General features: G+C 38.4%; 1 protein-coding gene across 6 annotated transcripts in view; it reads left to right on the top strand.

The window, feature by feature from the left end:
- The window catches only part of AKAP11 (A-kinase anchoring protein 11), an 89913-nt gene that overhangs the window by 28677 nt on the left and 42963 nt on the right, over positions 1-18273 (top strand). For 3 of the 6 annotated variants that reach the window (XR_013345503.1, XM_077811922.1, XM_077811914.1), the window contains 2 exons: positions 359-5045; positions 7851-8006. Coding sequence is in view for 5 of the 6 variants with exons in the window: in XM_077811922.1 (XP_077668048.1) it covers positions 359-5045; positions 7851-8006 (4843 nt within the window). In the remaining variant the exon portion in view is untranslated. Of the gene's footprint in view, positions 1-358; positions 5046-7850; positions 8007-12037; positions 12166-16866; positions 16951-17668; positions 17716-18273 lie in introns of those variants that run through there. The other 3 variants (XM_077811951.1, XM_077811930.1, XM_077811938.1) reach the window with 3 other exon arrangements.

Below are 18273 nucleotides of genomic sequence, written 5' to 3'. Positions count from 1 at the left end.
GATATGAAGGCAAGAGCTCTTAGTCCTATTCACTTCGCACTCCTCATCGGTACCCAGCCTGGGCTGGGGAAGCTAATGATCCAACCAGTGGACCAAATTCCGTGATGAATCCTGGCCATGTGCCACCTGAGGCACATTGCGCATTTGCTAAGAAGACGACCTGCAGTAGTAGGAGAACGATCATTGACATAATAAAGTGCTTATGGAATACTTTATTCTTTAAAATTTTCTCTAATCTTAAAAGACCCTCTAACCTATTGTAATAATTACAAATCCCAGATATTGCTGTCAAAATCAATTACCTAGTTTGCTATTTTAGTCTCTTTTTATTTTTAAAGTTTTTTCTTTTTCTTTTTAGGCACAACCTATACTACTCAGAACCACCGGGATGCTGCTTCACAGACCATCCCTGCTCATTGTTTAGAAGCTATTGACTCAAAGATCATTGTTAGCTCTGGGCATCGAAAGTCATCTGCCAAATCTTCTGCTTCTCTGATAAATATCTTGGGACTTAAAGAACTGTCCTCATCTGTAAAGAATTCAGTCACAACCTCTATTTCTGATCCTTGGATACAGAGGAGTTTTTACAAGCCATGTAATTCTTCTGATCAACGTGTTAATGTTTTGCATAAAACATTGTTTTCTTCCTCTCCTGCTGAATCATCTGAGTCAGATTGTTCCAGCCCTAGCCCTGTTATCTTCTTAGATGAAGAAGGGTATCAAAAAAGCTTGAAGGCAAAACTTCAGCTACCAAAAATTCCAGTAGTGAAAGATGGTATAGAGGACTCAGACTCAGAAGTAAGTGAATTTTTTGATAGTTTTGATCAGTTTGATGAACTGGAACAGACTCTGGAAAGTACTTGTAAACTGATAAGGGATCCCATCCTTGGTAATCAACCCCAGAAGAGAAAGATTGCCCTTGAACAGTTGTATTCTAAAACTACTAATAATAATTGTATTCTAAATCCTCAAAAATTCAAGTTTGATCGTCCCACTCTTCCAGCCAACGTAAGGAAGCCAACTCCTCGTAAACCAGAATCGCCCTATAGCAGCCTCTTTGATGTTCCAGACTCCCCTCGGCCAGTGAAAACAGGAGAAGATAATGGAGGTTTGTTCAGCCCTATAAGATCATCAGCGTTCAGCCCACTGGGGAGCTGTGCTTCAACTGAATGTCTTTGTCGGATGGATATCAATGGAGATGGGCTTAATCAAAATCATGATACACTTTATAGTGAATATTCAGATTATGGAAACAATGTTTCATTTGAAATACTGGGTTCTGTTTTTCATTCTCAGTCTACATCACTACAGAAACATGTTGAAAACATTTCCAGTCTTAATAGGATTGTCTCAAAAGAGGAAAAAGGTCAAATTGTAGAATTCCAGAGGAAAACTTCTGAAAAAGAGGCAGATAAGAAAGTTAAATCTAAACACAAATCACTAATGATTAAAGACAGCATACAAAAATTTGCAACAGAACTGGTTGAAAAAAGTTTTGGTAGTGCATTTAAAGACTTACAAAAAGGAGTTTCTTCATGCACCAATGCACTGTGTCACTTGGCTGCTAGATTGACTTCTTCAGTCTTTCAAATGGCTTTTTATGAGATTGGAAGGCGGCGAGCCTTATCACTGAAGGAACGTGCAATTAATGGGCTAGCAAGCTTTTTGGTCGGTGAAGCTATAACAAGTGCTTTAAAAGAACTGCGATATGTAAAGAAACAAATATTTACTAACACAGTTGCAAAATTTGCAGCAGATCTCACTGAGGAACTTATTTTTGAGGGAATCATGGAAGTTTGCCAGTTTTCACATCCATCAACACCAACGACTGCACAGGATTGGGCCTTTGATTATGAAGACAAAGTGGTGAGATCATATGCTAAAGATTTGTCTGAATCCGTCATTCAGGAAGCTTTCATTGAATTATCCCAGGTTGATGTGACCTTCACAACGCAAGCAGCAATTAGTGTTTCCATGGACAACATAAAATATGTAAGTGCAGAAAGTACATTGCAGTCAACACAGACTACCCCTGCTTTTCCTAATTTTCATGATAGTGCACTTTTAGCATTGAATCCAATACAAGAAACTGGAAAAGACTATACTGTACAACAAGCCTTGTTTTGTACTTCTGGTGTTGTAAGTTCAATACCAGTGCCCTTAGCTGGAACAGCATTTTGCCAACATCAGACTTCATCTGATGTTCATAAGGCAAAAGTATGGACTTGTCCGACAGCAGATGGCAGTCTGAAAGTGTACAAAGACTCTACACAGCCATATTTTACAACAAAAAAGAGAGAAGAGGAAGTGGCTTCTCTTAGAAATATTTACCTTACTGCAGATCACAGTGAAAGTACTGAAAATAGTGTGCAATGTTTTTGTAACCAGAATGATTTCACACCAACAAACAATAATCCTGGAGCGAATAATATTTCAGAATTAACAACTGGACCCACAAGCATCAACAGTTTCTCTGGAACAATGGTAGATATGATAGTAAATGAGGCTTATGAAGCAATAACTTCATCCAGGATTACCAGAACAGTGGAGGAATATACAGATTTTGTAACTAGAAAAACACCTCGTTGGCAGTGTGTTGGTGGAGATATCCGTAAGAATACTTTTGCTGATCATTTGTCCAAGTATACTGCAAAACAGTCTGTGGATGAAACTAAATCTACATTCTCCCACACAAGTGAGACTGTAGAATGTAATGGAGGCTTACAGACGAACACAGATAACTGTAAAAAAGAACTGAGTAGTGCAGTAAAGAAACAAGAATCTGAGAAACACAGATTTGTTCCTATAATTGTGGAACCGCAACAGTTGCCTCTGAATAACCTACCTAAATTTCTTGTTACTTCAGATGACTCTGCTCAGTGTTTACTTTCAGTACGTACAGACTGTGTTCAGGAACGTAAAGGACATGAAGTACGTAGATTTTCTTCAAGCACTCCACCTCCTTGTCCTACTGTGACTCTTGCTAGGTGTAATGTAGAAGAGTTTACTGATTCAGGAAGCAGTTCAATAAAATCCCAAAGTAAACCATTGAAAACACATGATATGCAAAAAACAACACCAGGTCCTTCAGCTTTTGGGCAGGAGAGCTGTTTTCTACATGCAAGTAACCTTTCTTTGGTGATGTTTGGCTGTGAAGATTCTTTGCAGATGGAAGATAAATCAAGCGTCAGAGATGGAAATGTCTGTGCAGTACCTGATACACCACCACCAACTCCTTTAGTACCATCTCAGACTAGTTCTGAATGGAATCTAAGGAAGCTAACCAAGAAACTCAAGGGAGAATTAGCAAAGGAGTTTGCACCTATGACACCACCTTCTACACCTTATAACTCATCTGCTGCTGCCTTATCTGCAACTGAACATGATTCCTTGGAAAAGGAAGAGTTTATGCTGAAACTCATGCGATCACTTTCTGAAGAAGTTGAAAGCAGTGAAGACGAAGAACACTCTGAAATGCTTGTGGAGAAAACTGAACATTCAGAGAAAACAGTACAGTATGCTGATCATTTGGCTGGTCATATCATTTCTGTGGCAACTGAAATGGCTGCTTCCCATTTAGATGATAAAACAATTAAAAGAGAAGCTGACAGACACTACCAGTTAAATGCACAAAACAAAATATGTGGGTATACTGCCTTTATAAATATCCCAGAAGAAACTTTACATTCGTTGTGGAATTATGCAGGTGATATGGCTGGAAAGGTTATCAATGAGGCTAAGAAGATGATAAAATCAAGGCATTGCAAGCTGCTGAGGTTGAAGAGGGTTAACTGTCATGTAGATTGTCTTTCTCTCAGAAAAGATGATAGAGACTGTAGATCAAAAGAGAGCTGGTGTCCGGTAGTAAACCAGTGGTCCAGAGAGGTAGATTCATCCGTACTTCCTTTACCTCAGAGTTTAGGAACAACAGGTCTGACTTCCAGATATCCAAGCTGCGAGAGTGTGACCGATGAATATGCAGATCACATCATTCGAGTTTTGAAAAGGGAAGGTGGCAACAGTGAGTTAATAATGGATCAGTATGCTAGTAGACTTGCTTACAGATCTATAAAATCAGGCTTACAACAAGCTGCCAGGAAAATCAGACTGACATACAACAGAAGAATATTTCCTGTACAGAAAACACAGGTAAATGGTAGGCATGAGCTGTTCAAAATATTGAACAAAGATATGGATACAAAATGGCAAATGAAAAGTAGTGTTCATAGGTGTGGTGGCCAAGCCTGTGAAATAAACAATGTACACAGAACTGAAGGTACAGAGTTGTTACATTTTTCTGAATCCCTTGCTCATCATATAACATGTGATGTCAGAAGAAAACTGAAAATGTCAGCCATTTGCTTGCCAAAATCCTTAACAGATTCCTGTCTGTATAGAAAATCTAAATTTGATGAAGCCTCAGGGGACCTCCTTAAAACAACACTTTCTAAAACAGTTCTTCCTTTCTCACAAAAACATAAACTATATCATAGTACAGGCAGTTTAAATGAATATGGCTACCGAGAAGGCATCATTCAAGCTATAGAAGAGTATGCCAGAAAAGTAGTGGATGACACCTTAGAAATGAGTTTGGAGTCTGCTTTTCTCCAGCCTGCTGAAAACAGGAAAAATGGGGATAGATTCACTTACACAGAAAAGTTGTCTCCATTTTCTGGAACAGCCTGCAGATACTGTAGTATGAAGGAATATCAGTGTTGTACTGGAAGTTCATCTCCTCACCTGCCTGGACAAGAGCCCCTCCCTAGAATCAGGCAGATCCCCAATTCAGGGTTGGGTGGTGTCTGTCAAAAATCAAGAATTTTTCATCTTGATATTCCTAAAATTCACATTGACATGGAACAGAAGACAGTATTTTCTGAGAAGGTGGTTGGTTCAGCTATTGAGAAAGCAGAGAGAGAGCTGAGTAACACAAGTCTGACAGCTGATAGTGGTATTGGACACGGTGGAATCAGCTTTGCAGAAAGCCTCACTACAGAAATAATGACTTCAGCTATGACTAATATTGGTCAGGCTGTTAACATAAGGTAACATTATATTCTCTCCCTCTTATTCTCTTGCTGTTGTTACCAGAAAACAGCACCCACTTTGCTTAATTCATTAATCTAAACATTTATATGGTCAGAAGCACTGTTTGCCACAATTACATTCTGAAAATATAATTTTAAATTCGGAATTATGTTTGGAATTTTTTAATAATAATCTTGTCAGTTACAGGCGCTCAGTGCAAAGCAGTTTATAGCCTACTTTAGAATATACCTATGCTCTGATGGGTGACTGGTAAATGGGATTCCGTAATTTTTCTCTAATGTCCTGATCATAGTGTTTTATCAGTGATATAAATTACTGGAATTTAGTTGACAATTCAGTTGATCTGTGAGCCACAGTATAATCGAATTGTGTCTATAGCTGCATTAGCTCTGAAGTACTGACTTACAGAATCTGTGACTTGCAGTGCACACCAAGAGCAAATGTATTACATTAAGTAGGTGTTGTCTTTTACATAGCCTGTTTTGATTGTAATTGCACTTTAACACTGTTAATTTCTGGAAGAAAAAAAACTGTGTATATTTGAAAATAGAAATAGGAAATAAATATTAAATAAAAATGATTTTATTTTTATATATGATTTTAGTTGATAAAGGATTATTAAAGCAGACAGACTAGAAACTGGTTTGCAGGCTCTTGCTACATTGCTGATAAGGACTAATGTATTAAAAGTCCTTAAACTATACCATATTTTTAGGTATATTCAAAGAAATGAATATCTTTAAATATCTTGATAGAAGATGGCATAGAATGTGGTTGAATTAGTAAATGAGAAGGTACATTAACAATTAGTTCTTAATGAAAATAGACTTTACAAAGATCAGAGTGACTTCAGATAACACCATTTTCATGTCCGAGTGCAAGACCTACCTAGCTCTTCAGCGTAGTTTTTCACTGAGTAATAATAGCAATGTATTTCTCTCATCATAGCCTTGGAGTGGGATCTCCTTGGTAATAAACTGTTTTATTTGCTTGACTCTAGACGGTGTGGTAATGTATAATGTAAATACCTGGATATGTTAACATAGTGTGGTGGTGCCTAATGGCTCCAACCAGGTTACTCCCAGTTTTTCAAGGCAAAATTATGTGTATAAACACATAATAAATTGTGGTCTCTGCCCTGAAGAGCTTATATTCTAAAAGAGAGATCTTTAATTCTCTCACAGAACTGCTACCAAAACTCAAGGAAATTTTCCTCTCCTTTTTTTGATTGCCTTCTAGTATAGACCTTCCACTAAAAGTTCCCTGTAGCATATAAAGATAGAAGACTGAGAATTCACATTACTTGGCCCTTGTACTTACGTTGTTTGGAATCCTTATTCAGAATACATGTAATATTAAATGAGAATATACCTTATAAATAAAGTGCTCTTGAGTTCTTATACTGTTGATGTCAAAAATGTCAGTTTTCAGCAAGAGGTTCAGAAATGCAGCATTTTAATCAAAACTTCATGTAAAGCTTCAAGTTTAATTATGGTGCTGAGAGTCGAAGGGAATGATGGATTGGGGAAGCAGCTGTGCACCAGTCCAGTAGTGTCAGAGGGAGACATTATGGCTCTATAAGATATACAGACTCCAAAGGTTGCTGTGAGAAGCATATTCATCATTTGTACTTACTACACAGTATAAAAAGTGTGTCAGACACACACACTTTTTATACCGTGTAGTAAGTACAAATGATGAATATGCTTCTCACAGCAACCTTTTGCCTCCTAGCACTCACCTAATGGTACTAGCTAATGTTGTGGACAAGGACTCTTGCCACACCTCAGAACCACATACCCCATTTAAAATGTGAAGTGTTGCCTGTAGTACAATCGTGGTCATCGTTGTACTTTGTGAACACAGCAGCCATATTACAACTTTTCCTTGGAAGAAGTAGTGAGCAGATAGGACTTTCTGTACCCTCTAGCCATAGCACAGCTGCACATGGGCAGCCACAATATGTCCCTAAGAGTAGTTTATATGCACTTGCCAGGCAAATTTTCAGACTGAACCACTTTGCAAAATGACCACAGTTTTCTTTTGTGTTGTTAGAATGGACCTGATGAAGGGTTTTAGAAATACCTTTAATGCAAATGAAGCCTGCTCACTTGATTTGGTTCTAGGTATTGAAAGTCTAGATTTTTCAGGTTTCTTGTGCAGAGGGGAAAAGTCTATAAATAAATGGATATACCTATTTTTTTCTGAAACAGGGAGACAACGCTAGGACATTTTTTTCTAATTAGAGGGGGCTATAGGTGGCATTTTAAGCATCATGTTGTCTACCCTTGTGCAGTTCTGTATGACAGGGTGCTTAAAATGCCAGTGACTGTGTTAGCCCTGATGGAGCTGAATTGGTCAGAGCAACACTGGGAAATTTTAGCTATCATTTTGTATTGCAGACAAGCCCAAAGATGCCAGGTCCTCCCTGTGTAGGTGTAGTCACTGTAGTAAATGTGAGGTCTACAAGACTGAACTGCTATGCCAATGCTGGAATGCTACAAACTAGTTTTTCAAATTAGGGTTTGTGTCCATGCTACTACCCAACTTCCCCAGTAAAAGATGGTCCTAAGTGGTGCTCCCAGACTTGAATCTCCTTACAAAAGTGTAATATATAGTCTCTGAGAATTGTAAATCCAAATTGTAAATCCAAAAGGGAATAGTTGAGTCAGCTGACAAATGTTCCCTGCTTTGCAGGAGACTTAATACCTCTGAAGAATCATTAAATTAGGCTAAGTGAATTTTTGCAGAACAATGTGAAATATACCACCAGTAATGCTGTCATCTTAATTTTTGTTTAGTTCTATGGGAAGAGAAGGATTTCACTCAGCTGAATCTGTAGTTAGCCAGCAGATGAGTCTCAGTATTGGTGATGATAGCACTGGCAGCTGGTCTAATCTAAGCTTTGAAGATGAACATCCCGATGAGAGCAGCAGTTTTCTTCACCTCAGTGACAGGTAACTGCGAACACTTTTATCTGCTTACACAATCACCTCAATGTATGTTGAGCTGGTTTAGCTTTCTCTCTTTCATCAGAAAGCTTTATTTTCCATTGAACAGAAAGATGCTTTTTCACTAAAATTGGCGTCAGCATTATTATGTTTAAATCAGTGTTGCCCTTCAAAAGGGGATTTTTCTAGTGTGAATTCACATTCATACCTATACAAATTGTATATTAATAGTTACGGTATGAATTTTAAACTCTCATGGCAAGAAATCAGTTTACAGTTTTTATAATAATGTTGACACGCCATGAGTGTAATCTAAGTATTGTATGTATTTAATGACAGTATATTAATATACTAATTTTAAAAGCAACACAGGAGTGCTAAATGCAATGTATATCTAACATGGCATGGATAACATGAATACAGTATCTTTTTTATTTTCTTAATTTTTAATGCTTAAGTTCTTGATCATCAAGATTTTGTATTTTAATTTGCCTGTTTTTACCAAAAATAAATAAATAACCAGCCCCAAAACAGAAGAAACCAAACAAAAAACCCAAGAAAAATTCAGAGCATGTAAGGCTTGAAGAGCTTACACATCCATTGGATTTGTTGATTGAATTTATAAATTCTTTCAGAGGAAAATTATTGAGCTTGGAGAGCTTATAACCTTTGTTGCTTATAAGCTCTGTTGCTCAGTTATAAAACTGACCCTTACACTGATTTATAAACTCTTAAGGATAGAGGCTCCCTCCTGCAGAGCTCATTTGCTCCACAGGAGAATTAAGATTTCAGTAGAGAATCCATTTTATCTGCAAAGATACTAATTAGTATGTTAATGTAGAGCTTCAGTTAGTATAGTAGCTCCAACATTAGTAAAAATTTCCACTGTACGTGTATTGTGACGGGGCAAGGCCAGCTGGCTATAGAAAAGTAGTGGGAGATAGATATATTAGCTCCAGGCTAAACAAATCCCTGGTACCAGGTTAAGTGAAATGGAAGCTGCTCCAGGTCAATTAAGACACCTGGGGCCAATTAAGAACTTTCCAGAAGGCAGGGAGAAGGCTAGGTTAATTGGGACACCTGAAGCCAATCAGGGGCTGGCTGAAACTAGTTAAAAAGCCTCCCAGCCAGTCAGGTGGGCGTGCATGTCAGGAGCTGTGGGAAGAAGTTGCGCTGTTGGAGAGGCTGAGTAGTACACACTATATCAGGTACAAGGAAGGAGGCCCTGAGGTAAGGGTGAAGTGGAGCTTGAGGAAGTGAGGGCTGCTGTGGGGGAAGTAGCCCAGGGAATTGTACATGTCATGTTTCTAAAAGGTCAGCTACCATAGCTGATACTATTAGGGTCCCTGGGCTGGAGCCCGGAGTAGAGGGTGGGCCCGGGCTCCCCCCTCCCACCTTTGCCCCATGATTAATCACTGAGACTGGGAGACAACAGAGACTGTGCAAGGAAGGATAACTTCTCCTCACCTCCCTTGCTGGCTTATGATGAAAGTGGCTCAGTAGACTGTGACCCTTGTCTCTAGAGAGAGAAGGGTTACGTGGAGGGTCACAGTGAGCCTCTGAGGCTAGCGAAATCTGCCAGGAAACGCAGGATCCATGGAGGCAAGGACAGAGCTTTGTCACAGTATATAATTGACTTAATTTTTTTAACAATAACGTAAGGGTTTCATCCTTACTGAGGACTAGTTAACATGAACATTTCAGATCATAGTTTTATCTGTTTTTTTGTTTTGTTTTGTTTTAGTTGTAAGAGCAAAAGTATATCTCAGGGTACTTAAATTTGGGAAAAGTATGAGGTTTTTTTTCACCTTTCATAAAGTATAAGAAGGGGAACATTTTTTTTTTTTCTTTTCCTCTTCAAACTTTCCTTAGAACTCCATCTGTAGGTTGGGGCTAACCTATGCATGTAAAATTTCAGCTGGAAAGAAATATTTTCCAGAAAGTTGTGAGCTTCTGAAAACAGATAATAATTTACTACTTCCCACGCCTGTGGAGACCCACTGGAACTCTGCGTTGACCTCCCATGGTTCGGCAAATTCTCTAGTTTGGCACTGGTCAGGTCCCGAGGGTGCTGGACTAGAGAGGTTCAACCTATATAATACATTAGAGCACCAAACTCATAATTATATCTCAGAAGCTTGGTGGAATGAGGATAATCAATGGGACACAGTAATACCAGGGTACAAAATATATCGGAAGGACAGAACAGGTGCTGGTGGGGGAGTGGCACTCTATGTGAAAGAAAGCATAGAATCAAATGAAGTAAAAATCTTCAATGAACCAAACTGCACCATAGAATCTCTATGGATAGTAGATCGAATAATAAGAATATGGGAGATGGGATATATTACCGACCACTGACCAGGATGGTGATAGTGACTATGAAATGCTCAGGGAGATTAGAGAGGCTATTAAAATAAATAACTCAATAATAATAAGCTTATACTCAAATAAATTGGTTAGTCTCTAAGGTGCCACAAGTACTCCTTTTCTTTTTGCGAATACAGACTAACACGGCTGTTACTCTGAAACCTGTCATTAATAAGACTGGGGCTTTTCAGCTTGGAAAAGAGACGACTAAGGGGGGAATATGATAGAGGTCTATAAAATCATGACTGGTGTGGAGAAAGTAAATAAGGAAGTGTTATTTACTTCTTCTCATAACACAAGAACTAGGGATGCCCAAATGAAATTAATAGGCAGCGGGTTTAAAACAAACAAAAGCAAGTATTTCTTCACACAACGCACAGTCAGCCAGTGGAACTCCTTTCCAGAGGATGTTGTGAAGGCCAAGACTATAACAGAGTTCAAAAAAGAACTAGATAAATTCATGGAGGATAGGTCCATCAGTGGCTCTTAGCCAGGATGGGCAGGGATGATGTCCCTAATCTCTGTTTGCCAGAAGCTGGGAATGAGTGACAGGGGTTGGATCACTTGATGATTACCTGTTCTGTTCATTCCTTCTGGGGCACCTAGCATTGGTCACTGTCGGAAGACAGGATACTGGGCTAGATGGACCTTTGGTCTGACCCAGCATGGCCGTTCTTACGTTACTTCAGTTTTCAGGGAGGATTTGGTAATTTTGTTACTGACAGATTTAGTTCCTCATAATTAATATTTTGAAAAGATTACTCTGTTTATGTTCAGTTGGGGCATGCATGTTGGGTGCATTGCTGACTGTGAATCTTATCTGTAGTGAAGAGGAAATAGAACAGGCTAAAAAAATCATACTTTTCCCCCATTGTTGAAGATTGTGTTGAGATTTGCTGTTCTAACTTTTGCAAGCAGTAGGTTAAAGAATGAGGAGTTTGACTTGTCAATCATACAGAATGAATTCAGTGCTATGCTCCTGTCGTAGGTACAGATATGTTCTGGAAATATATCTTTGCAACTTATGCTTTAAACATAACGAAGAATAGAGTTAAATGTATTTTAGAAATTGGTTCAAATGATCTAGAATTAATACACTTTCTGCTACGAAAATATTATGAGCACCATATTTATGCACTAAAGTGAAACATCTCACTTAAACTTTTGAAGTATTTTCTTGCATTTGCTTTACATTATGTTTCTGGATCAGTGTGTTAATTCAGTAACAAAGTCTGCCCTAAGTGATAGTTATGCAATACCATGTAATTCTCTGAGAATGCATGGGTGGAACTAAAAGCAGAATTTGGATGTTTAAGTGTGTGAAGTCAAAATACAAAGAAACTAATATTCAGGGAGTTGGAAATAAAGAGTAAAAGCAACATTTTAAAGTATTTTGTTTTCTAGTAGCATCTAATTCATATGCTCCTAACGTTTGCTTATAGGTGATTGTTTCCTGCAGTCAGTTTTCAGTTAGCATGGAAGGCGATGGACAATATTAATATTTATTGAACTAGTCAAAATAATTGATGGTTTTTCATAGTGTAGAATAGGTTAAAGTTTATTTTTGAAGAGCAGAACATTTGGTTACATACCTTTTCGTAACTGTTGTTCTTCAAGATGTGTTGCTCTTGTCCATTCCATTACCCACCCTCCTGTCCCTCTGTCAGAGTTGCCGGTAAGAAGGAGCTGAGAGGGCGTAGGGCCAGCGGTGCCTGATATACCAACTCATGAGCACGGGACTCCAGGGGGCATTACAGCTGACCCTACGCTACGGCAAAAATCTCTGACGACTGTGCACGTGGGCGCGCATACACCTAGAATGGTATGGACATGAGCAACACATCTCGAAGAACAGCAGTTACAAAAAGGTAGGTAACTGTTTTTTCATTGGTCCACATGATGGCAAAATATACACCACACTGATGTTTTTGTAGCTGCTATATTGTTTTGAGTAAGGAGCTGAATTGATTAGCCTGAGGCACGTAGCACTAAAATTAATTCTGCATATTTACATATTAGTTTTGCATCAAATATCTGTTTTTTGTGTTGAAACAGAAAGATTACTTTGAATAACAGAGAGTGCTTTAATCATTCTTAATAGTCTTTGCTGCAGTAGTTTTTTGTAAAGTTTTAGTAAACAGGTTTCATTGGATTCCATTTCCTCTATCTTGCTTCTAAGCTCCCCTGTGAAACATTTTATAGACAGACAGCCCTCCATCAATTAAGTCACGTCCCATCATCCCCAAATATCTCCTAAATAGAAGTGGTAAGTGACTTTCCTTTGCTCTGAATTTATTTATCTAAATATGCATCTATTCTCCCCCTTCCTCCCCCTCCCACCGATGTGGTAAGATGGACTGGTTGGGTCTACTTTTATTTAGACTTGATTTTTCATACATTCTCTATTCAAAATACACTGAAATAAAAGCTCTTTTGTGGCAGCAGCATTCTGTAGCTCCCTCTCTTTCAGAGCTCTGAATTCTTCACTCTGCTGAAAGGATTAACAGATGCAGGGCCGGCTCCAAGCACCGGCTAAGCATGCATGTGCCTGGGGCGGCACCTGTGAAGGGGCGGCATTTTGGCCAATATTGGGGTAGCACTTTGGCAGTTCTCTGGCCGCCGTTTTTGGTCGTTGTTGTGGTTTTTTTTTTTGCTTGGGGCAGCAAAGAAGCTCGAGCCGGCCCTGAACTGATGTATGGCTAGGGAGATCTACTTTACAGACAGAGCAAGTCACTCCTTTTTCTGTTTCACCATTGAAGCCACTTGTTAAAAATCTCTGTATTGGTCATATATAGACCACATCACTTCAGGACATTCAGACCTAGTGCTAAACTGCTTTTTCTTTTATAGCTACTTGCTGTACCAGTAAGTCACACATCATCAAAGATTATGTGTGGTAGTCTGGCTGACACTATCTTTGGCATTGTAGGTACTTGTAGAACTGATTTCTATCCATAGTGCTGATATAGTACGGTTCAGTAGCACTGTGAACAGTTATCAGTATCACTGATATTCATCCAAATTTAAAAAGACCCCAGTATATAACTTTTATCATTGATCTTCTAAAGAAGCAATAGACCTGTTTCCCAGCACATTCAGAAAGCAAAGCACAACCATAAATAGAGGCTATATCCATACTACCTTACTTAAAATGTGTTTTCCTTTTGACGTTTCTAAACTGTCTTCCAGTGCCAAGAGTTTTTATCCATTCAGTTGGTTGGTTCATACGTTTTGCTTTGTGACTTGTGATTAGATTTCAATTCTAAAAGGTAGCCATCCTGCAGCAAAAAAACTTCAGGACCAGACTTCAAAGAGAAACTGCTGAGCTTCAGTTCATTTGCAAATTTGACACCATCAGCTGAGGATTAAACAAAGATTGTGAATGGCTAGCCAACTACAAAAGCAGTTTCTCCTCCCTTGGTGTTCACACCTCAACTGCTAGAAGAGGACCTCATCCTCCCTGATTGAACTAACCTCGTTATCCCTAGCCTCATTCTTGCTTGCATATTTATACCTGCCTCTGGAAATTTCCACTACATGCGTCCGACGAAGTGGGTATTCACCCACGAAAGCTTATGCTCCAATACGTCTGTTAGTCTATAAGGTGCCACAGGACTCTTTGCCAGTTCTTATACGAACATTCAATCAGTTCTGAAACTGAACTGGAAGTAGACGTTCGGATCTTCCGTGTGGAAGAAATGGATAGATGTCAGGCTGTCTACAGAACTGAGTAGACAGCATCAATGCACAGGTTACATTTAGTTAGGCTTGGCAAAACTCAGTTTCTTTTTTTTTTTTTTTTTTTGCCATTTCAGTAAGTAATATCAGTTTTATTTTTATTTTTTTCCAATTTTGACTATTACTCACTGTTGGGGAAATTATGTCAGGTAGTGTTGGGGTTAGGTTTCGGGCAGAGCTTTAGGGCATGCCCAGCACTGACAGCAGAGCTGCTGGGGGCTCCCTGTACAGTTGAGGGGCCCAAGTCCCTGGGGTACAAGGTGCAGAGGAGGCTGTGTCCTGGCCCGGTACAGCAGAGACTCCCTGGCCAGGTCTGTAAGGAGGAGGACGAGCTGTTCAGGTTGCTGCTGAACAGTTCCTGTCTGGCAACAATGTCACACTCCTTGCTAGAGGGTGAGCAGGGCCATGACTGCGGAGCTGCAGAGGGCTCTCTGTGCTGCTGCAGGGCTGATGACTCTCAGTTCCTGCAGCACCAGGTACACTGGGGAGGCTGCACTCACTGTGACTGTTACCAATGGATATTTTTCATCAATTTCAGTATTTTAGCTGAAGTTGATGTTTACAGACATCTACTGATTTATATTGAATCCTGCCAAGCCTATATTTAGTTATCGTCGTAACTGTAAGAGCTAGACTCATAATTTTTATTGGTTTAGATACTGATGCAGAGGATGAATTCCCCAGAGTAAAGCATCTGCACCTCAAGCTGTTGCAGTCCTGTCCAGCGTGTCTTGCTTTCCTCTTAAATATTTTCCATGAGAAGAGTATATTCTATGTAGTGACTCTTAAACAATCTTCTGACAGTATATATACTTATCTTGATGGGATTTAGAGACGTTTGTTTAGCTTTTGGATTGAAGAGAGATTGGAATAATGCAGATCCTGTGAAGATGCAAGAATGGGCATCCAGCTTTAGGAGACAGGATGCCTTGAAAGAGTAGTAATTGATTACAAAGCCTTATATCTCCAATTTACTGTAGCGAACATGACCCAGGATAATTCTAATGCAATACCCTTTGTAAAGGTGGTTGGTAGCTTTTAGTTCAGCGTCTACATGTACATAATACAAAAGACACTTACTTGACAGACCAGCAAGTTTTACTTATTCCATGGGTTTCTCTATCCGTCATGGGTGAGGGCAGTGTGCAGAAACCTTATAATAATCCTTTCTGTTCACTGCGTATTCTGTGGATAGATGACTTCATTCTCCAGGGATCTAGCATCTAGCAACAACACAAAATTCACTTTACAGGAAAACGGATACTTTGCTACTATACAGTCTAGCCAAGTGGCTGAGTATCTAGTCTGAGTAATTCAAACATTAGTGTGGCTCATTGAAAATATGTAAAGCTGCTGCATAATCAGAGCAGTATTATGTACAAGATAATTCTATTAGATTTCAAGCATCATACTTTTTTTCTTTTACAATCTGACTGAGAACGTAGTAACTTTTTACTGATCTCTTTTAGTTTCTGTGTTTGTCTTTTAGTTACACTTCAGAATTTCTAGATGAAAGGTGCTATATGTATGTGTAAAGCAGTCATCTGAATAAACTATATTTAATGTTTGTGCTGTGGAATGCTATATTTGTAATTCAGAACTAAAAACTTCATTTTTTTTGTATATATAGAAATGAAAATGTTCACATAGTATATAGCACACTGCTGCTTGAGAAATATTTTCACAACTGCCTGTATAATAATTAGTTTGTGTAGTATTGTAATTATCCATGTTATTGTAGTAATTGCATATTGAATACTTCTGTGAATTTGAGAATTTTTTTTTAAAGCTGTGCCATTTTATTTGGTTTGCTGCAATTTTAGAACTTACTTGCTTTCGTTGTAGACTCTAGAAATCGCTGCTTTTGTTTTTCTTTATTGGAATAGTGAACAGACATACTAAAACACAGCATGTTCTAGTTAAATGCACCAAACTGGCTGAATCAGAGGTCTGCAACATTTTTTAAAAATATATTGGAGGGCTCCAGGCATTCAGTTAAATTAGCATTCACCTCTTTGTTTTAGGGTGGTGATTTACCCAATTTAGCCCTGTCCTGCGTAGAAACATAAAAATAAATTCAATCTGTCTGTGGAATGGATCTCCAACTACTAGTGAAATAGAACCTTGCAGCAAAGCAAGAAGTCATGTTTTAGAAGTGTTCTAAAGAATAAAGAGCAATTTTTTAAAAAGTCACCTGTAAAGAATTTTATAGTTCTGATGAAATAAAATATTTTCTGCATATTTAATTATTTTTCAATTCTAAACTTTTCCTGCTAATCAGACCTGTTGTAGATCACTGCTGGGGTTTTGGAATGAGATTTACGAAATATTTTTATTGTGAAGCCTTCTTCACAGTGTATACTTGTACAAGCTCTTGCCTAATATTTTATATGCATATGCTTACATTGTGACCTGTGAGTAGTCCTGTTGAAATCAATGAGACTATTTGCACAAATAAAGATCTGTAGATTTGGGCCCAAGGACAGAATTACTGTAAACAGTGACTTGGAAAATGAGTGTGATTATAAATTAATCTTGTCACCTGTTTATAGCGCTCACCAGATTTCATGATTGTGCAGTTTACTATTCTGAACAGTCCTGATGGTCATGCTTATATTCTGTTCCAGCAAACCTACTTAGGAAATTGCAATGCTCGTACATCAAATATCTTGACAAAGCAGCTTTGAGGAAAATAAAGGTTCTAGTTTGAGCTATTGTTCTTTTCTAGTTCAGCTCTGTTCTCTTCTTCCCCTGCCAGTAATGGTAACAGCAGTAGCTGGAGCAGTCTTGGTTTAGAAGGAGATATGTATGAGGAGAATTTATCCTTTCCAACATCAGACAGGTTGGTCGAGTCCAGAAATTTAAACAGATAGGTTCCTCATAATTAATGCATGAAATCATCACTTTTGAAGACGAGGGATACAATTTATGTGCTAATCTTATACATTATCAACATGCTTTTTTCACTTAATCATGACAGTGAGTTCATACTGAATGGATAAATTCTGCTGTGCTAAAATGCAAATGTCTAATTGCAAAACGAAAAATACCTTTTGTGCATGTTCTGCTTTGCTAGTCTATAAGTCGTTCATTTACTTTGTCATGCAAACGACAGCTTGCTTCCTACAGGATTTCTGTTTTGTTTTTTCTTTTGCTTCAGCTTATGAAAACTTTTTAAATTGTTTTATAGTGGGGTCTTTAATATGAATAATATAAACTGAAAGAATGCAATGAGCTTTTTTTCTTTTTTTTTTTTTGTAATGAAGCTAAAATAAAGTTTCTGGCTTAAAAGTAGCAACGTGTTTTTTTCCTTTTTAAAATCCCTTAGAATATTTTTTCATGTTAAGATAGGATTTCTTTTAGTTGTTTTTTTTTTAAACCTTGGGAACTTGTTAACAAACCCAATTACAACATGAAATGGTGTAAGAAGCAAAGATGCTTTTTCATGATCATGTTCCTTTTCTCTTTAACACTCATCACTGATTCTTAGGATTGGCTCCATCCATCGTGAATGTACTGGGTATCTATTAATTCTTTGATATTTTATTTTTAAAATCCAGCGATGGAACAGAAGATAAGGATGAAGACCCTAGGGATTCTGTAGAAGGTAATGATGATTTCGGTACAGGTTACTGTAACTGACTTTTGTAATTTACATGGGTTATTTTTAATAATTATTTTGCTTTGGTAGTACATACACACGCACACCAGTGTGACAACCCTGTTATACAAAGAGGTTTACATAGCACACATCATGTAAGTGTAAAGGGATATTGTTAATCTAGAACCATTTAGGGTATATCTACCCTGCATCTCGGAGGGAGCCTCCAAGCGTGACTCCACAAACTTGCAATAGTGGGGCTTAGCATGCTAAAACAGCTGTGTAGATGTTGCTTTGATGTTGCTACTCAGGCTGGATCTTGGGGGGGCTTAAGAGCCTGAATGACAGCCTGATTTGTAACATCAAATCATGTGTACACAGCTATTTTTAGTATGGTAGCAAAGCCCTGCTAGTGTGAGTTTGTGGACCCGGACTGGGAGGCTCCCTCCCAGATGCAGTGTAGATATACCTATAAACACTTTCTAATGCCCTTTAAACTATGGTATATGGAAAATTATAATATGTACCTTTATTCACATAAGCCATTGAACTCTGTGTCTAGCT

This window comes from Eretmochelys imbricata, chromosome 1, assembly GCF_965152235.1.
Source record: "Eretmochelys imbricata isolate rEreImb1 chromosome 1, rEreImb1.hap1, whole genome shotgun sequence".
In the NCBI taxonomy this organism is placed as follows: Eukaryota; Metazoa; Chordata; order Testudines; family Cheloniidae; genus Eretmochelys; species Eretmochelys imbricata.
Note: the sequence above shows the minus strand (reverse complement) of the source record. Positions and strands in the feature narration are given on the sequence as shown.